General features: G+C 42.0%; 1 protein-coding gene across 1 annotated transcript; it reads left to right on the top strand.

Annotated features, from left to right (window-relative positions):
• Positions 1-15,747: 15,747 nt before the first annotated feature.
• LOC113838875 (mothers against decapentaplegic homolog 1-like) lies at positions 15,748-20,766 on the top strand (the record flags this gene model as incomplete). Its single annotated transcript, XM_027434378.1, has 4 exons — positions 15,748-16,006; positions 16,646-16,909; positions 17,892-18,008; positions 20,544-20,766. Coding segments are annotated over exons 1-4 (863 nt in total), but the record flags the coding sequence as incomplete, so codon positions are not given.
• Between the last annotated feature and the right edge of the window lie 367 nt (positions 20,767-21,133).

Below are 21,133 nucleotides of genomic sequence, written 5' to 3'. Positions count from 1 at the left end.
TTCTGAAGCTATGAGACAGTATTCTTCAAATCCAACATCTAACTCTCATTTTAGGAAATATGAAATATCTAAAGTATGTAAAATTGAAGCTTGAAAACTATTTAAGAGTTTATAAATAATTAAAATTGAGAAGAAAGGGTAGTAAAGGCGTGGACATGAAATTCCTTTAGATGGTAGTAAGCAATACTCTGTATATTAGATTTGAAACATGTTTTCCTCAGTAAGATAAAGTCAGCACATCTTGGATGCTTGTGTCTTCTTACCCTGTTTTCAGACTGGCTTGAGCTTGCAGTTTTGCCTCAGCTTCTTAAATGCTGGGATCACAAGTATGTGTCAGGTAATTCCCACCTGTGTTTTTTGTTTTGTCCTTTTATTCTTCAAATTTAGTACATGAAAACTTAGAGAAAAGTATAATTATCTTTGATGAACACATTGAAATTTAAAATGTGTTTAATCTTTATGTTTTTTGAGACAGGGTCTTGTAGCTGAGAATGCCTTTCAATTTCTGATGCTTTTGTCTCTGCCACATAAGTGTATGTGTGCCCTACTGTGCATGGCACTAATTACTTTTAGAACATTTCCTTCTTTTGAAAAACAAGGTATGTTTTAATATATATGCTCAGGAAGAATTACAAATGGAAGAGCCAGTCAAGCTTTGTATTTTAGAGGGCTTAAAATGGAAGCCCACATTTCGGAGGAGGGGCGTGGTACCTGTTTGTGGGTGCACTTTTCCATTTTTCCTCTTGTCATTTTAATCACTACCATAAAAAGTGTTTTCTTCCTTTAGACTGTTGAAGATTTTAGACAGTCCAAGAAGGATAATGCTAACTATGTTGCAGTAGTCTCTGGTAAACTAGATGGTGCAGAATATGCTGGGAGGAGCAGCCAAGCCCTACACTGAGACACAGCTCCTTTTAGTTTTCTGACTTGTTTTTCAAGGCATGGGATCCAGAGTTCTAGTCATAATGGCCAGAAACAGTGGTGTTAGTGGGTGCAGTGGAGTAAACACTGACCTTCCTGGACCCTCAGGTGTTCACAGAATTACCTTGTTTAAGGTGCCTGTTGTGCTCTGCTTTTCTCAAAGCAGATGCTCCAGCTCTCATCACACAGGGCGCAGTAAGAGAGGAGAGGACAAGTGGTGTCAGCTGGGGAGGGAAGTGAGTATCTAGGAAAATACCTAGCAAGTAAGGGATTGGCAAGGCACCAGGCTCACAGATACTCTAAATTCCAGATTAACTGTCCATTGGTGCGAGAATCACTTAAATTTGTTTTTGAACATTCCATTTGTCAAGAATGTGAAGCTAGCTGCACTAGCACAAAGAACACATGTGAGTGCATGCACAGGGTGTTTGCCAGCTTGGCTTATATGCTAATTCACTGAAGAGTACAGGTTTCTAGTTGTTTGAACATCTAGCCCTAGAGATGCATGATATTACTAGGTTATACGAGAGAGATGGCGGCCCTCCCAGTGCAGCAGTTTTAAGTGTCTCTTATCCTTGGGCTAACTGCTTCTGAGACTTGAGCTCAGTGCAGTGTTTAAAGCAAGCTTTGCTACTAGATTTTGCTAGTTTGATTAATAACATTTAAAGTCTTGTTTTGTTTGGCATTAACCAAAGCTTAACTCCCTGTCTTAACTCACTTGTCTACTTACCATCCTCCACCTAAAAAGGAGACATTCGGTTATGGTTTTGTTTTTCTAGAATTCTTGAAATGCATGTTCAAGCATAGATAAATATATTACTGTTTTATTCTCCCTTGATGACACAAATGTAAGACCCTCTGCTTGCTGTTTGCTGGTATTCTTGTTTCAGGTAATCTGTAATGAAGAATTGTGTTTCAGAATGGGCAGGCTCTTTCTTTTCTGAATATTGTTTTGAGAGAGAGGAGCAAGCAAGGACAGGAGCATACATGTGGAAGGAAGAGATAGACATAAGGTGTCTTGTGTAAGTCTTTCCTATCATTTTGAGTCAAGGTCACTCAATAGACCTGGTACCGACCATTTAGTGTGGACTGTGACTGCTCAGAGAACCTCAGATCTTCCAGCTCCACTTTCAAGGTGCTACATTTGGCCAGTTGCTGAGCCCAACTTTTATGTGAGTATTGCAGGTCTGAGCTCAGATCCTTGATTGCATAGAAAGCACTTTACCCCAGAACCTTCTCCCAAGCTGTTCTGTTGCTTCTAAAAAACAGTCATTCTGTTTATGTGTATAAGTGCTTACCTGTGTTTGTGTGCATGGCATGGGTGCAGTACCCAAGGAGAATAGAAAAGGGCATCATATCCTCTGGGACCAGGTGGATGGAATCCACTATGTAGGACCTGGGAGTTAATCCTGGGTCCTCTGGAAATGTAGCCACTGCTCTTAACTGCTAAACCTTCTCTCCAGCCTCCTGTTTTAATTTTTTTCATATGTATGCAATATTTTTACACATGTTTTATAGATTATTTAGCCTTGATCATTTCCTTTTACAAACTGTTACGATAATTCTACCTCTGTAGAATTATGAATCTGGGGGTCCATAAAGATGTCTTACCCAGAAAAGTGCTTATTATGTAAGTATGAAGACCTGAATTTTATCCTAAACACATGTGTCCTACAACACACGCTTGTTGTAGCCTGGGTAGATTGTCCTTGAATCTTTTGGCAAGCCATGGTAACTCAGCTTCTAGCTGTAGTCCCAGTGAGAAGCATTCCCAAAAGCAAGGTGAAGAAGCTATTGAAGAGAGAGCATCATTGCTTCCCTGACTTGTACACACACAGTCATTATAAATTTTGCATGTTTACAGGTATATTTATGAAGGAAACTCCAAGAACTGAAACTGTTGAGTAAATTTATTATAAAGGTAGTTTTGATGAATCTAGCTGCTCTCCAGTATGCATGTGAATCCATCACAGCTGGGATCAGAAATCATATATGTGATTTTAAAGACTTGACATGTATTGAGTTTTTCTGTCCTTTTGACAATCACTCAAAAGATTTTATGGTTTCCTAGGGTCAAGTTACATAGGATTAAGCCTGGGTGTTTAAATTGCCAAAGGTTAGACTGGCAGATGTTTCAGAGGTTAAGAGCACTGGCTGTTTTTCCAGAGGTTCTGAGTTCATTTCCCAGTAACAACATGGTTGCTCAAAAGCATCTATAATGAGATCTTGTGTCCTCTTCTGGCATGCACACATACATATATGCATTGTGTACACAATAAATTTTTAAAAATTGCCAAAGTTTTCCCAATGTGCTCACACATGCTCCTTGGTTCAGTATCTAGTGCTGGCATCACAAATACATAATTTGATGTATATAGTTAGCATAGAAGGATTTTTTGTTTGTTTTCTTGCTTTTTCTTTCAAGAGGGGAATTCTCTGTGTATCTCTGGCTGCCCTGGACTCACGCTCACTTTGTAGACCTGGCTGGCCTGGAGGTTACAGAGATCCATGTGCCACTGCCACCCAGCTCAATTAAAGTTCCTGTCTGCTCAACCTCTTGACATCACTCAATGAACCAGGAGCTCACCTATTTTCACCTAGTCATACTAGGCAGCTTCAGACATTGGACTGACTCCACACCTGCTTGGCATTTAGGTGTGGGTTTTGATTATCTGAATTATAGTTCTAATCATGGTATTTTACAAGTAGCTATCTCCCCAGCCCCAGATATTTCATTCTTTTTGTGCTAGAATCATTAGCAAAGCTAGGAAAGATGGCAATTTGAATGAATTTCTTGCAAAGGGAGGATTTTATTGGCAGTGTCACTGCTTACAGGGCATAGTAATTTTAGAGGTTCACCTGGAGTTTTCTTTTTCTGTAGAAATCACTGGGAAATTGAAGGCAAAGGGGTCTCTTAGCACTGTGTACAACAGGAGCATTGTCACCATTTTAGATGCAGGCGAAATGCATAACATTTAAAGGGTGTGTTGACAGCAGACTTGAAAAAACTCCCAAAGCCAAAGAAAGAGTAAAAGAATGGACAATTTGGGCATGAGCAGCTGATGGATTGTTTCAGGGTAGAACAGCATAGAACAGAGCTTAGGAGTTGTCACAGTGTTCCCAGAAGCTTACCTGAGTTTGAGGTCAGCTTTTACTATGGTGTGAGACTCTCAAGTAAATGGGGAAATAGTGGCCAGGAAATGGCACAGTGGGTAAAGTTGCTTGTCATCAATTCTGATATCCTGATGGAAAGAAAAACCTGACTCCTATGTGTCGCCTTCTGACGTCTATACCCCTACTGTGGTGTTCCTCCATCCACTATATGAATAAGTGAATTTTAAAATTAGAAAAGGGGAAAATGAACTTGGCCATGAGAAAGAATGGACAGAATGGGCAGAATAACTTAAACCTGAAGTCTGTAGAGTTTGGGGGCAGTTGAATCTCTTCAGTACATTTTTCAGGCTACTGAAAAGTTGCTTAGAAAGAGGACAGAATGGGGTGTTGGCCAGTGCTCTGGGTTGTTATCTGTGCCATTTCCGGGTGCTGCTCAGTGCCTTCCCCTTTCCTACTGGCTCTAAGTTTTCAGGACTCTGAGCCTGCACCACGACCTGTCTGCCATTCTGTCTCATGACTTTCTGTCCATTTTGGTACCCTCAGACATGATTTTGCATTTTGTGTTCCATAACACTAATAGTCCATTACTATTCTCACCTTTTGCCAAAGTCCTTGGCATTTTATTTTAAAAAGCAAAGAAGACCAGAGAAGTAATGGTGAATGGAGCATGTCAGTTGTTTTATATGAGAATATGGGGAAGAGCTCGCTGGAGTCATGAGGAGACAGAAGTTGTATTCAGAGAATTGGAAACTGCTGGATTTATTGTTGGTTACCATCTTAAAACACTTTTAAGTAAATAGGGAGGCAGAAGCAGTGTCTTTGAATGTAACTTTGAACTCGAAGGCAGGTCTAGGCACAAAGTACGTACTGTAGGTCAAAGTCAGCAAAAATGGGAGAACATGGTGATGACTGATGGAGAAATTCAAGGGGTTAAAACAGCCTTTCTTACTAATAACACTGTTAAGATCGATTAATGGTGGGGGATGCTTTGTTTTGCATGCTGTCATGCGTTGTCCCTGTGGTCTACTCTCTGGTTACTGTTCCTACTCTAAGATCCAGAATCCTCAGCTAATTGATTCTAATGTCCTTCAGGAGAAGGGCAAAGAATTGAGGAGGTGAGAGTGATCTTTGGAAGGTGAGGGGAAGGCCCTGATGAAGGAGGTACAAATTGAATAGCTTTACTTTTCATGGTTAACAAGGGACATCTCCTGTGGAGAGAAAGTTAGTCAGTTGCTTGTAATTGAGTGGTTTAAAGGTGCCTGAGAAGTTCACACAGTAGATGATGTGAAATTAGATAGCAGTTTATAATTCATTAGGTCAAAACATTTGCTAATTTTTTCACTCCATGAAATTAGGTATTAGAGAAATTCCTTGTTAATTTTCTGAGACAGGGTTTATCTATGTAGCCCTGGCTATCTTGCAACTTCCTCTGTAGACCAGACTGTCCTTGAACTCAGAGACCCAACTTTCTCTGTCTCTTGACTGCTGGTATTAAACATATGCGCCATCTCCACCTGGTTAAATTCTTGGTTACTATTGTGTGTGTAATATGGAGGCACAGTGGGAATTTTTAGCTATAATTCTTGTATATGTCTATCTAATTATAAATATAGTAATTGGGTAGATACATACATTGGGACTAATCTGTGCTTTTCTTTCGGTACTGTTAATCTTGATAATATAAAGACAAAATCAAGTCTATTCTCAAGACATGACGTCCACAAAATCCATTATTCATAAACTTGAGATAAAGGAAATACATAGAAATAATTAAATTCTTTATTCAATTACTTTTATCCTCTCCTGAGATCTATATGTTCATTTATGTTGTGGATTGTCACCTGGTAGCCAAAAGATACTGAGAGAAGTGAACAACTGATCTCATTCTTATGTTAACTTTCAGGTCAAAGAACAATTGAGAAATGTTGAAGAATAAAGAAAAATTCATGAGGAAAGTATGAAACTAGAAGAAGAACACCAATGCCAACAAAAAGAAGAACAAAAAGTTATCCTGGGCAAGGGGAAGACCAGGCCAAATATGTCCTTCTCATTAAAAGCCAAGAATTGAATGGCAGACTCTGAACTTTTTACAAAGAAATGTGAAACAACTTAGTATTGTAGCTTCATGTTGAAGTCGGGTTTTTTGTTTGTTTGTTTTTGTTTGTTTTAATTTGGAATGTCTGGAAAGTTAGCTTGTTATAATAGGGGCTACGATCTGCAATCCCTTTATTTTTCCCACTTGTCCATTATGTCAGATCCTTATCAGATCATAGCTGTCTCCTAGAAGTGTTGTATTTTTCAACTGTTAGGATTCTGTAATGGTTGATGGCCTGCTGAAGTTCAGGTCACTTGGTCTGGTAAGGTGTTCACTGACCACTGACTTCGGGGTTATACTCTGTCTACTACTTCATAATGCTGGTTTTGCTGACTTTTTAAACTTTAAAAACATTTTAAAATGTTTTTTAAAACATTTATTAAAAAAAGAAAATTTGGTAATTTCATTGCTAAATTCCCAGGGTTTTGCTGGAGCTTTGTGGTGTTGTTACAGCAGTGTCCTTGTGATACTGTATCTCTTGGTGTTCCTGATAAGAGGTAAGGATAACAGTTGGTCACCTGCTACAGAAGTACCCACCGTGCAGTATGGTCTCTCTCAGACTCTTGTTTCTTTCACTGTAAATAAATGATTTTGCTGAATGAAGTAAAATCATAAATTCATATGTTTAAGCAATTTTTTTTAAGTTCTGGTAAGTCTAAAGGGTGATTTACTTTAGAAGCCTTAGAACTATACTAGATTTCTTCCAGTTTATATTTTTCACAGGGTTTCTATGTACATTGAATAAACTTGTGAATTAGTACTACTGGATATTTTTACAGATACTACTTTATGATGGTAAGAGTTAAAACATCAAATATTATCTTTGAAAAATCCAAAACCTGTGGCTCTGTATTATTGAGACAAATTATACTTAATAAACACTAGAAAATATGTTTTTAAAATTTATGGACAATTAAGTCACTTTCAGAGTGGGTGGACCGTCAGATAGAACTTGACTTTGTATGTTCAATAGGGCTAAAATAATCTTTAACCTTGCATGTTTATTTGTGGGATAAACATATTTAATATCACTCAGTTTTTGGTTTGGGGTTTTGTTTGGGTGTTTTTGCATGTGGAAACTTAGCGATAACCAGGATTTTATACAGCAGAATCTGCCTCATCTTTTTGTTTGTTGAAGCATACTAGTAATTACCAATCAATAAAATGCCATAAAATGATATTGGAGGTGCTTAGGTACGGCATAGTGAAGAAACCCGGTCCCCAGAAATAGTCGTATCATTGTTTAGAATTGAAAATGTTGCTTGAGATGATTAAATGGTAGATTATTTTGTGTTTGCATGATATGGAAAATGCTGTTGCTTTAGTTTCAATTCTTTGATATAGTAAAGAAGAATGATAGAATTTTAAGTAGGCATGAGGTATAGTGAGGTTTTAGTAAACAGGGTACCCTGTCACTCTAAATACCTATTCACTTCATTTACCTGCATAGATTATAATATGTAATCTCATAACATAAGTTAGTTCAAACAGTTTCCTTCCTACACTTTATTCTTCTGATTTAATTTTTAAATTCATATTCAATTTTCCTCAGTTATATATTCAAGGTTTTGGAAGTGTCCATTAAAGTTGCTTTTGCTCTGCTTGTGTTACAAGCACTGTGTCTGAAGAGTACCTGGGGTTCAAATACTTGACATCAGCCCTTTTGTGCCTTTTATTCCATCATTAAGTTTCTTCTGCTACTATGAAAAGAAATCACAGTGGCTAAATAACACATCTCAATGTCTACTGTTAGAGACTCCTAGATATTCAATCGTTCCTGTGCTTAGTAACTGATTACTGTTGTCCAGCAGGCTACAGAAAAAAGGATGTCCTTGTTAACAATATGTACCCACCTTTTACTTCAACAATGTAGTGATTTGTTTTCTAAATTTGTTCCACCACTTTTGTGTACACATTATAAAGGTTAAGAGATTTTTTTTCACAATTTATTAGCAATTCAGATGTTCCCTTGAATTCCCAGGTTTGTTTTCTTGAGTTATTTTAAATTTTTGATGTGTTATAGAATTAAATATTGGCTCTTTATTTTTATTATAGTATTTAAAATTTGTACTTTTTACCATTAATATTGTGTAGTTTGCATAATTCTCGACTTATAAACTAAACCTTTAAATTAGCTTGGTGTGAGGACTCTTCAATGCTTCAAATGAAGGTTCCTAGGTAAGAGCTATAGTTTCCCTTAGGATGTAGGAAATAAGCCTGTTGCTGTTCTGAGTAATGACTTGGTCACTCAACTGTACTAGTATATGCTGTGTGTATGTGTCTGTGTGGCCACCAGTGAACATTTTCCATGCTGCAATTAGCTTTTGCTTCTGGTATTCAGTTGTCTGCAATTCTGTTGATTTCTACCCAGAGCCATTTGTGCACTTGGCATAACTGGCCATGAGACTGCTGAAGATGGGAGTTACCACCGCTCCAGGAAGTCATGATACTAGGTTTACTAACTGGAAAGTAACTGAAAGAACTGCTGAAGGGCAAACACAGGGAGATGGTTATAGTTGTTCCCCAGCAGTAGAAGGCTTATCTTTCCATTTCTTGGAATTCCATTTAACTGGTCTTGATACTTTGCCATCTGTGATGTGTGTTGATGGTTTTAGAAGTGACTTGTCCTGGTGAAGGACACTGTCACCCTATTTTTGGTTGCATTGGCTAATGCACAGCACCATACGTTTTTTAGCTAGTTGTCATTTGCTTGTCATGAATGGAATGCTCTCCCTCTTGTGTGGTGTACAGTGAGGTTGCGGTTACTAGAGTAAGTGATTTGTGAAACAGCAACAGATCTGGACAGAATCCTGTGTTCCAACCCCCCAAATTCTTTCTAAAGCAAACCCCAGTGCTTTGCTATTTATTAGAACATTCTGCAAGTTAGTAAAGGAAAGTCCACCTGGATATAGTTGGTGGAGCTTTGAAAGCTCTGTTTTGGGGGTGGCAGGAAGTGTAGAAGGGGAGCTGCAGGGAGAAAGGACAGGAAATGGGGAGCGGGGTCGGGATTGGCACCAGGCAGGCAGCACTGCGGGTGAGCTGCGAAGATTGGCGCTGCCCTGTGAGTCCATCCTAACTTGGGTCCGCCGGCCTGGTGCCAGAATCAGGCAAGGAGGCCCTCGATCAGCGGCTGGAAGGCATCCCCCAAGGGCGTAGTCTCTGCACTCGTCACCAAGTGCACAGAACTGGGAGCAGCTTGGCCAGGGCCTTTGCCCGGTTCAGGAGGGACTCGGCTTGGAAGTCCTGTTGGGGACTTTGGATGGTTTTCTCCAGAACTGCCATCTCCAGCCCAACAGTTTTATAGCCTATCTACTGGAATTCCTCGAACTCCAGGTAAGTGGCGTCCACGATCCCTTTTGCTCACCCGGCCTGCACCTGTCCCGGGAGTCCGCCATGTGGTCCAGGTGGGAGGATGCCCCAGAGCCTGTTTCTAGACCCTGAGGCGCCCGTCCCCCACCCCTACCCCGCCACGTTTCTCTAGGTGGGGAAAGGCTGGACTTGCGAGCCCGGGCTCCAAGTGGCTCTTCCTGGGGATCCAGACTCAAGTGCTCCAGGGTCCCGACTCCCTGGTGACTCGGGTGGCACTTTGGGAAAGGTGTCTCATGGCTCTACCAGGCCCTCCCTTCTTTGTGGAGAATAGAGGACGTTGCCACTAAAGGGGCTGCAGGCGCGCATCGACTGGCTGGCTCTGGAGCCAGGTAGAGATGCTGCGCTCTCAGGGAGCGGGTAAGGCACCGCCCGGTTCCCCGCGGGAAGGCAACACACATTGGGGGTCTGGGGCAGTGGAATGTCCCTTTGGGGAGGGAACAGTGGGCCCGCAGTATCCGGGAGCCGGAGTGAATCCCAGTCTGCTCTGCAGCCCGCAAGTGCACCGCGGAGCTCGCTGGCTCGGGGGAGAACTCTGGCTGCCCTCTGCAAGCCAGCTTCTCCCTTCGGGTCGGAAACAGAGGCCCAGCCTCTGCATTGTCCTGAGAGCGGGTTCAGTTTTAACAAGCCTTTTGGTAAAGCTCAGAGCCATGCCCAGTCAATGCCGCTGCCTATAGTATATTTGGGGAGTCGCTAGCCCCTAGATCAGACTCGCTTTTAGCAAAGCACAGGGAGGGGAGAAAGTCAGGCCTGACACTAACTTTTAGGTCTGGGATCCCAGGGTGCGCTCTGGTTTAGAAAATGCCAGCCATCCTTTGGGATTTGTGGCCAGGGTCTCGGGAACCTCAAGTGGGTGCTGCTATTTCCTCATCTTCCAAATATGGCCAGAAAGTGCTGTGGGGAATTCTGGTATCAGCCCTAAAAGTGTGTGGAGACGCTGGGTGGCTCCTGGCTTGGAGGCAGACCTTTGAGATTAGAAGCAAAATCAATGGCCTAATTGGAGTTGAGCGTATTGTGAGTGGCTTCAGAGTAGAGATGAACGCATTGATTTAGAAATTACCCCATAAGCAAAGAACTGCTGGTACTGTCTTGAAAGTGGTAAATTTCAAATTCACCAACATAATTGACCAAACATTTTTTGCCCTTCGAAAGGGCAAAAAATCTTCACTTGTAAATGACCCAAAATAGATATTTTTGCCTGTTGCCAGAAGGGCCTTGTTTTAAAGTTACTGTGGCCATCTTTGATGTAGTCTGCTATATATTTTTATTTTGTTTTACGTTTTAATGTGTTATATTTGATTCCTTGGCGTGTCATCTTTGCAGCCAAAAGGTATCTACAGGTACCTGGTGGTGCCCCAAGGAGCCTGGCTGGGAGCTGAGCACTGCTGTTGCCACTCAGACTGGGACCCCGTGGTGGCTGAGGGTGATGCTAGCTCGAGGTGCCTACAGAAGTCACCCTTCCCTTCCCAATGTTAGTGATGGGTGTGCCCCTCCCCCCTTCCCCAGCCTGGCTGCCTCTCTCCACTTTGCACTTTAATTCACAGCGTCTTTGAGAGGCAGCCCCTCCTCCCCCGGTCTGGATATAATATTTATATTTAAGTGTAGCTTAAAGAAATTCCCCTGAAAATCCTCAGAGCCACAGAGCGACATAGTATGTTTTGTGTTTATTGTGACCACTATACTTGGGTGTGTAGCAGGGAGGATTAGAAGCATTGACTTGTCTGGGGGAGAGGGGGAAGCAATATTATGCGTGCCTAGCATCTGGAGAAGCATGTCTTCTGTTTGTTATGTGTTAAGTAGTGTTGACTTATGTTTACTCACTATTTTGGTCTTTAATAGTATAGTTTTCTGAGCTGTGAACATCGACACAGAGAGAGCTGATAAGGACTTGCATTTCCGAGGAGCAGGCCTCCCTGTGTGGCTGTTAGTGTGATTGCTCCCAGGCCTGAGGATGGCTGGAAGTCTTTGGAAAGCTTGTGGCCCGGATGCTATCTGTGAGATCAGAAAGATCTCTTTCTGGGCGGGTAATACCAAAGAGCCTTTTACTGTTTCTGTGGACAGAGCAGGCAAGTGATCAGAGGCTTTTAAAGGCAACAGCAAAAACTCTTGTTGTTGTTGACTGATACTAACCTCAATCCCCTGTAATGTGTGTGAGGGAACTGGACTTTAATGCTGGTCCTCCATGCTTTCTGTTTTAGTCATTAAACACTGTGAGCAAGGGACTCCATGCTGGGTTATGTGCAGAGTAGAACCACCATTGGTTTAAGCCACCAGAAAGGAAACATATTCTTTTGTGTTATCTTTGGCATTTTAGGAAAATCTGACTATTTCTTCAGGACAGGGGGCTTTCTTCATGCAGTGGGTATTGGATGTGACTTACCTATGTGGTCTGGTAACTGTTTTAATAGGAGTGTGAGTGTTCTAAACCCTTCTGCTTCTGAATACAGATTATAAAGGTCATCATTAAACCTTAAATACTCTCTTTAGACCCATTTTGTTGACTTTCTTCCTAGTTCTCATGCTGGATCATAGTTTTGGGCTGTAGATGTGTTGCTTCTGTGATCTGTTTTTTTAACACCACTGTGAGAATTATCTGTAGATATTACAGTTGCATACCTCTTCTCATGCCCAAGCACCTGCCACTTTGTGCCTTCCTTTCTATCTTAATTCTGAATCGATATCAAAATATCCATTTCATTTTTGAGATTCATAAAAGAGTAGGGACATTCTCTCTAATTTACAGTGTCGTCACATCCCACCAATGATTTCTAATGGCCAACTCAGATCAAGTATTTACTTGTTAACAGGGAATAGAGAATTATAAATGTCCAGCAAGCTTGGGGCCTCCTGCAGCTTTTCACACACAGACTGGTGCACATTTATGGCAGGAAATTGACAAAAGGAGAAGCTGAATTGCCTTGGCCTCCAGCATTCCGTCAGGAATGAGGTTAAAGTGATTAAAGAGCTGTGCAAGAAAGCCCTGCATGTGTTTATTAACTGTGCAATGGTGAGTTCTTCACTATATTTCTTGACCCTCCATTCCTGTGGGGCATGTCTCTGAGATATGCTTTAGAAACATCCACTGGAAGGATGGAGGGCCCAGCTAAGTAGTGAGGGGGTGGTAATGGGTTACCAGTATTTCCAATGACACCACGTTCCAAGTAGACCTGCTTCTGGGGTTGCAACATGGAATCAGCAGTCACTCATTAAATATATTCCTTCCATGTACAAATTCAACTGTGTGATGTAGTGCAGAGAATTCTTAGTCTGTGATACACACTTGCTGTTTTCAATTTTCATTTATTTATTCATTTATTTATTTATTTATTATTTTATTCTTTTTCCTTGAGACAGAGTTTCTTTGTGACTTGGAGCCTGTTCCCCTCTGCCCCCTAAGGTAAACTCTCCCATGGAGACCTGACCCCTTCAAGAGGGGACACCTACTACTGTAAGGAGTTAGGATTTAAAGGTGAGACTTTGGGAACATTCAGGCAAGCATCAGCCTGTACCCTGGCTTCTGCATGTTTAACAACAGTTACCAGCCACATGGTGCTATCCTTGGTACTGGGTCAGCATTCCTTCTGGATGAGGCTCTGGAGCAGCAGAAGAGGACAATGCAGTCCCATGGGGCTGGCATTGGATTATCCATCTGCTCCATGAAGTTACTTGGATGTTTGTGCCCTGCTCCTTGCCTTAAACATCAAGCCTCTCTTCAGGTTGTTGCCCCACCCCACATGCCCTAGTTCCAGGCATTTGGGATAGCTGTTGGGGGGCGGGGTGACGATACAGAATGGTGGCTCCTAGGTACCCCCTCAACCCCAAGACACTCACTTCATATAGTGCACCCTCGTCAGAAAGCAGCCCGAAAGTGATTCTGAGAGAAACAAGCTGACCCACAGGAATGGAGGGTCAAGAAATATAGTGAAGGGCAAAATATTTAAAAGCTGTTTTGGGGGTAAATGAAAAGGGCTGGAGGAAACTCAGAATCTCTCTAATTTGCTTCTGGAGTCTGGGAAGAAGCGGTTTTTCCAGTTCTGGGGGGTAGTGAAGTTTTACTGAATAGTGAATTAACATATCAATAGGTGCTTGCTAATCCAGAGTGACTTCTGATAATGGCTTAACTTTGTTTTCTCTTTTCTTTCCTGTTAAATGAAACATTCAAAAATAACTAGTAAATTAGGGCGAAGCTGTTTCTAAAGGAAAAGTAGCTCTCTGTTGAGTGAAGTTGAGCCTTTATCCTGGGAGGAACATAGGGAATGTGCAATCATTTCATTTTAGCCTAAGTTCTCTGGAGCCCAGTCATCAAACATTTACTGAGAATTACCAGGCCCCAAGCTGTGCTCCAGATACACTAACTGTGAGATGGAGGGGCCAGGTTATTTCCTCCAGCAAGGAAGCCGGAAGTGCAGACTATCCCAATTCGCTACAGTGAGCATTCAAGGTCACTATTGTTTTAAGAATGAGGATCAGGAAGATTGTCCACAATTTATTCCTCTTATTGGTCATTTGTGAATTTTCTGATTTATTGATCATTCTTGCTAAGAGATTATACATTTTATTAGTGCTTTGGTTTTGTAGGTTTTCACTAGCATACTTAAAAAATAATTTCTCAATTCCTTGTATTTTCTTTGGGGTTAAATCACCGTCCACCTCTTCAGGCTTTTTTCCTCTCTCCCAGTAAATGCATTTTAGCTATAAACATCCATATAATCACTGCGTGTCACATCTTACTCACTATATTTGTTTATTTTTTGTTTCTAGAGACAAGGTTTCTCTGTGTAACCCTAACTCTTCCCTTTAGACCAGGCTGGCCTTGAACTCAGAGATTTGCCTGCTTCTGCCTGAGATTAAAGGTGTGTGCTACCACTGCCCAGCTATATCTTAATATTTTCGATGTCATATTTTTATAATCATTCAGTTAAGGTATTTCATCTCTACTGTAATTACTTCATGACGCATGGTTAAAATGTGCTTACTTCTAATAATAATATTACTGTTGACTTCTTAGCCATACTGAGATCTTAATTATTGTTTTTTGTTACTTGTTGTATGGGAAAGTTGCAGCCATCAAGAGTTGTCCACCTTGGTTATTTTGTTTGTTCATTTTCAAGGCCTAAAGTTTGCCAGCTGGTCTAGGCTGGTCCACCAGCAAGAGACCCTCCTGTTGCCTCCTGGGGCTTTGGTAAAAGCGTGCACCATCACTCCTTGCTCTTAGTGTGGACTCCGAGTACAGGACTCAGGCCTGTACAGGCAGTCACTCTAGGCACTCAGCTAGCTCCTTTGCCACAAATACCATATATTCCAAATGACTTTACTCATTTACATGCTGGTTTCCATATAAACTGGGTCACACATTTACACTTTACTCTTGTATATGTCAGTTATAGGTCAGTCTCCCACAGGGTTGTAGGTTAGAATCGTTGTTGTTTCTTTTTTCGTTTTTTAGCAGTTTTCTGCTTGGTGTCCTTTGAATTTTATCACTTGCATATAGGCTTATGGTGGTAATATGCAAATTGCCTGAGTGATAGCTGTGCCCCAAATACTGCCCTGACCTTTGTCCAGAGCATGGTGCTGCTCTCAGCAGTCTGTTCTCTTCCTCTTGTAAGACCACCAATCCTGTTGCCTTCAGGCCCCACATTTATAATCTGATTTAACCCTGGTGAGTTCCTTAGCCACTCCAAGCCAAGTACAGTGGGTTGCAATGGGCACTGGAGCTTTAATGTATGTTTTAGGAGAACACATTTCAGCTTCTGGCATGATAGAATACACATTCTCACGAGCTTAGCTTGGGGTTGCATCTCGCTAATAAAGTCACCCATGTGTGAAGCTGAGCAGTATTATCCAGGGAACACAAAAGTGCTTAGTATCTGGCACTTATCAGTTAATCATGTCTAGAGGTGATTTTAAAGCCAGTTTCCTATCCTTTCTTTTGCAGGTGCTAACTTTGGGTCCCTTCTTGGAATAGGAGGAAGAGCCGTTCTCTACTTTTCAGAACTACGGAAAAACTAAAGAGAACCAATGTAAATAAGTTGAACTCTCTTCTGGCCTCTCCCCTTTCAAGACATCACCACTTCACCCTGTGAGGATCCTGAAGAATTAGACCAGTCACTATGAATGTGACCAGCTTGTTTTCCTTCACAAGTCCAGCTGTGAAGAGACTTCTAGGTTAGAAACAGGGTGACGAAGAAGAAAAATGGGCAGAGAAAGCTGTGGACGTGTTGGTGAAAAAATTGAAGAAAAAGAAAGGGGACATGGAAGAGTTGGAGAAGGCCCTGAGCTGCCCGGGACAGCCAAGTAACTGTGTCACCATTCCCTGCTCCCTGGATGGCAGGCTGCAGGTGTCCCACCGGAAGGGATTGCCTCATGTCATTTATTGCCGAGTGTGGCGCTGGCCAGACCTCCAGAGCCACCATGAACTGAAGCCTCTGGATTGCTGTGAGTTTCCTTTTGGTTCCAACCAGAAGGAGGTGTGCATCAACCCCTATCACTATAAGCGCGTGGAGAGCCCTGGTGAGTGGTGTGGACTGTGTGTGCCCCGTGAAGGCTCTAGAGATCAGAGCAATACCACCTTTCTGTTGTGGGGTGTAATTCCAAAATATCTGGGGGAAGTTTTGTTTGTATTCATTTATACGTGTGCAAAAGAGCACAGGAACTCTATCTACTCAGCTTTCGCTCATTGTAACAAGTGTCTGTAACAATCACTATATAAAGAGGAAGGTTTACTTTACTTCATGACTTTGTAATTATCAGCCCTTCTTCCCATTGGCTCCAGTTGCCACAATGTGTCATTCAGGATGGTTTTGTTGATGGATTGGTTCACCTAGCTGATGATTTCTGAGGGTCCCCAAGTATGGATGGTGTCAGATTTGGGTGGCCTCCCTCCCTGCTCCTGCTCCTGGGATGGCCAGGTGACTTTTCTCTCACAGGAACTTCAGACCCCAGGGGTAGACTGCAAATTTCCAGCTCAACCATCCAATAGTATGTTGGTCTCCAAAGGCCTTTTGTATTTTTGTGGAATATGTACGTCATGTAAAAGTAAAGACTAGGGAATAATTTGCAAAGGCTTTTGTGTCCACTGCCTGTTTTAAGAAAGAGAGGATATAAACTAAACCTTTCTCATTTGTCTCTCTGTTTTCTTTCTGTTCCCAGTGCTTCCTCCCGTGCTGGTTCCGAGTTACAGTGAGTACAACCCTCAGCATAGCCTTCTGGCACAGTTCCATAACTTGGGACAGAATGAGCCTCACATGCCACCGAACGCCACGTTTCCAGATTCCTTCAGGCAGCCCAGCACCCACCCGTTTCCCCACTCGTCCAACAACACCTACCCCAACTCCCCAGGCAGCAGCAGCAGCAGCAGCACCTACCCTCACTCCCGCGCCAGCTCAGACCCAGGCAGCCCTTTCCAGATGCCAGGTAGGAGGGGGCATTCGGGGACGCTGCCTGCCTTGGGGAGGTGGGTGGGCGTGGCCTGCGGGGGGGGGTGGGTGGAACCCTGAGCACATCCTGGTGAACCATTGCTTGGAGAATATCAATGTAGGGAGGGGAGTTGTATATACAGCTGGAGAAGAGGATGGCTTGTTTGAGTCCTGGTAAGTTTTGAAGCAGCTGCATCCTTCTTTGAGTGGCACAATTGTTCCAGTCTTTGCTCTCCATAAAAAGAAAGGGGAAAATGTCATGTTACACACACTGCTGTTCTGAGAAGCGGCTTCGGCAAGCTTTTCCAACATTGAAGAACCCTTGTTATCAATGCAGCCGCAGAAGAGCTAATTACTGGGGTATCCGCCCTCCCCATTTAATTAGATTCATTTAGCCAGTGATGTAATCCCAAGAAATATGTACTTTTAACGGCAAGGAAATGCAACAGAAGTGATAGAGAACATCTGCTTGTTTAACTTAGCAAAGACAAAAACCAGTTATTTTCCTGTTTTAGTCATAACGGATGGTGTAATAGTGACTAATTAGAGGATTACACTTTACAGATTACAGGTTAGTAAACAAGCATCTCAAATATTAGTGCCAGAGCTCTTGCCAGTCGACATCAAGAGGGACACGATAAATAAAGGATCATCATGAAATGCATGGATATTTTTGTGTGGGAAAATGATGGGACGGGATGTTTATAGAGCCACTTAAAGTGCTTTACATTAAATTTTACTTTAGCATCCATGTTGTACCTTCAGAAATTAAAACTTGATCCATGCTTTATTGCTTCCTCCATTCCCAACTATAAGTAAAAGGAAAATGTTTACCTAAAGCTATCATCTGACCCCTGCATACATGTGCACACACATGCATCTGTGTACACTTGAGCAGGCCTAATCATATGCAAAAGCTCTCAGTGCAGAGGAGAGTTTGTGCCTGAAGAATGTAATTTTTTTTCTTTCAATCTTTGTAGCTGACATACCCCCAACTGCTTACCAGCCTCCCCAAGATGCCATGGCCCAGGATGGCTCTCAGCCAATGGAAACGAATATGATGGCACCTGCACTGCCCTCCGAGATCAACAGAGGAGGTAAAATGAGTTGTCAGAGTATTGTCTGTATGTCCTGTCTTAATGTTACTTTTACTCATTTAGACCTTAAAAAGGTAGCTGTTTGAGAAACATGGAAAACAGGTTTGTTGTTGTTTTAAGAGTAATGGAAAGAATTCTCTAGAGCCCATCTTTTTACTTAAACTCTGTCACAGTCCAATATGGGATCTCAGAATTGAATATGGAGGTCTCAGATTCCCACTGGTCTCTGAAATGGCCGTAAGCAGTGCTCTGCCATTTTGTGTTACATAGTTAGGTGAAGTGAGTTTCCAGCATTGGTGGTTAGAAAACCGAACTGTCAGTCACCTCTAAAGACAATCTGTATGTTGACCAGTGTGAATAATCAGCCACGATTTATTTGTTATGAAAAATAAACAAGTTTATCTGTGTCCTTAACATGCTAATTTGCTTTCATCTTCAATAAATGAGTAAGTGATACATATAATATCATATATGCATTTATATACATATATGCACATATATCAAATAACTGTTTAAAATGCACCTGTCTATGATTTGTTACCAATAAATATGGGTTTGTATGGCTGTTTCACATACCTATATACACAGGAGGTTGTTAAAAATCTCTGTGCTTACAGAGATAGTCGGAGGAAATGATTGAGTCCTGTTTTATATAACAAATACATGTTATTTATATGCTCATGTGTTTTCACGTCTTCAGAATAGCCCCTATGCCACTTTTGGAATTTTTATTTGGGGAACAAAATACCCTATTTGGGGCCTGTAATGGTCATGATGAGATTATCTCTGTTACCCCCAAATAGAGACTTATTTTTAAGTTTTTTTTCTTTAAAATAGCTTAAAAAATGTTCCCAGTTGGAGCCATTTAAAAATCACATAGTATTTTCAGAGGAAAATATTTTGACTATTCTCCTGTTGTTACCTGTGGTTGATTCCCAGAACATGGGTCAGCCAGCTACTGCCGGCACACAGATCAGCCCACTTTCTGTTTTTGTAAATAAAGCTTTATTAGAACACACTGTGCCCATTTGTTACGTATTATCTATGGCTAAGATTTTTATTTGTTGTTGTGGTTACAAAGGCAGAGTGGAATTGTTGTGATAAAGACCATATGTTTCACAAGATCTTCCTGGCCTTTTATAGGAAAAAATGTGTCCACATGCAAGCCAAATGAATAGCAATTTTAACAATGCTGAAAGCTGATAGAAGGCCTATGTGACAGATGGCACAGCCTTCTCTGGGGTTTGGCACTTGTGAATTACTAAAGCTTTGCTCCTTGAAGAGCAGCAGACAGGGAAGCATTGCCTAGAAAGAAACAATGGAAATAGTATACTTTCAGCTAAGCTACTTACATAAAACAAATAACTGGCTGGTTATGTTAAGAACATGACAGCACTCAGGAAGCACAGGCAGGCTGAACGCTGAGTTAGAGGCCTGCCTGGTCTACAAAGCTACAAAGAAACTGTGTCTCGAAAAACCACAAGCAATCAAACAAAAGGATGTGGAAGTCTTTCTCCTTCTCCTTCTCCTTCTCCTTCTCCTTCTCCTTTTCCTCCTCCTTCTCCTCTTCCTCCTTGTTCTTCTCCTTCTCCATCTCCCAGTCCTGATGGATTTTCTTTCTATTTCATATATTTGTACACTGAAGCCCCATGAGACTCATTAGAGTAATGATCAAGTTGGCAATGGTGTGGTTTGTGTGCCTGGGCTCTCAAAAGGCATGCATAAGAGGTTTTGACGCAGAAAGGGCTCTTTTCCCAGCCTTTTGGTTGAAAGCATTTAGAAGCATTATCTGTTTGGAGATTCATCAGCCTTAAGAGATTGGGCCTAACAAGCTGCATCCTCTTGGTAAACCTGTGTAGTTTCTATTGTTGGCCCATTCTGGGAAGGGAGAGACAAACACACCCGCTTGGCATGACTTGAAGCAAATAGAAGGAGGTTAGCCTGGCGTCTGGATGAGAGAGATATATTTTATTCAGGAGGAATGGCCAGCTGGCACGGTTTCTTCCTGAGCTATAGCAAAACTGGAGCTTCAGCCATCACTAGCTCTTGTGAAGCCAGGCAGATTCTTCATGATAGGAAGAAGTTTGTTTTCAGGGCTTGGAGAAAGCAGAGGTCTGCCAAGGCTTGGCAAAAGCTGTTCCTTTCTTCACCAACCCATTGGCACATCTCCGGGCACCTCCTGTTCCTGTGCCACTTGCTTTCTCATTGGTCACTGTAATACTTGTAGATAGTGTGCCAGCAGGAGTGACTTCAATTATTTCTGTATGTTAATGAGCAAGTTATAAGTCATTTGTATTCAGCAAGTGCTGTTGCCCTGCTTGCTGAGCTGGTATATTGGATCTCTGCCAGTTCCCCAATGAAAGGAGAATGCCAGCCTTAGTAAGAAGTACATTGGATCTCACAGAAATGACCCATGTGATCCTCGTAGTTGCCCCTCCCTGTCTTCGTTCGACCCTGCTCAGCCAGTTTTACAATGGGGTTTCTGGTTGGGGTGCTCCAGGAGTAACTGTGAGCAAAGTTCTTTCCTTCTTGCAGATGTTCAAGCTGTTGTTTATGAGGAACCAAAGCACTGGTGCTCTATTGTGTACTACGAGCTCAACAACCGCGTGGGTGATACGTTCCAGGCCTCCTCCACAAGCGTGTTGGTGGATGGTTACACTGATCCTTCCAACAACAAGAACCGCTTCTGCCTTGGGCTGCTTTCCAACATTAACCGGAACTCCACAATAGAAAACACCAGGCGACATATCGGAAAAAGGTGCTTGTCCCTTTACCCCTCCTGCAAACGTTCATCTTTTCTTCCTCTAGAAGTGACCCCATCATTCTTGTGGCAAATGCAAAATGTTCAGATGCTGCTGTTCGCAGGAGATTCCCAAATGGCCACTAAACCAAGGGTATGCCCAGCCCCCATGTTCAAATTAAAGCAATTCCCTTTGCAGGTGTGAACACTTTGCTTTTGTGTAAGCTCAGTGTCAGTGCTGGTGTGGGTCAGCTGATCATTGCACTCACAGTGCTGATGTAACACAAGCATTCTGGAAAGTCATTTTGCAAAGTGATTCAAATCCTTCGATCCAGCCGCTTAACTTCCAGGAATGTCTCTTATAGATATTAGTAAAAACCGTCTC

Source organism: Cricetulus griseus, unplaced genomic scaffold (assembly GCF_003668045.3).
Source record: "Cricetulus griseus strain 17A/GY unplaced genomic scaffold, alternate assembly CriGri-PICRH-1.0 unplaced_scaffold_213, whole genome shotgun sequence".
In the NCBI taxonomy this organism is placed as follows: Eukaryota; Metazoa; Chordata; class Mammalia; order Rodentia; family Cricetidae; genus Cricetulus; species Cricetulus griseus.
Note: the sequence above shows the minus strand (reverse complement) of the source record. Positions and strands in the feature narration are given on the sequence as shown.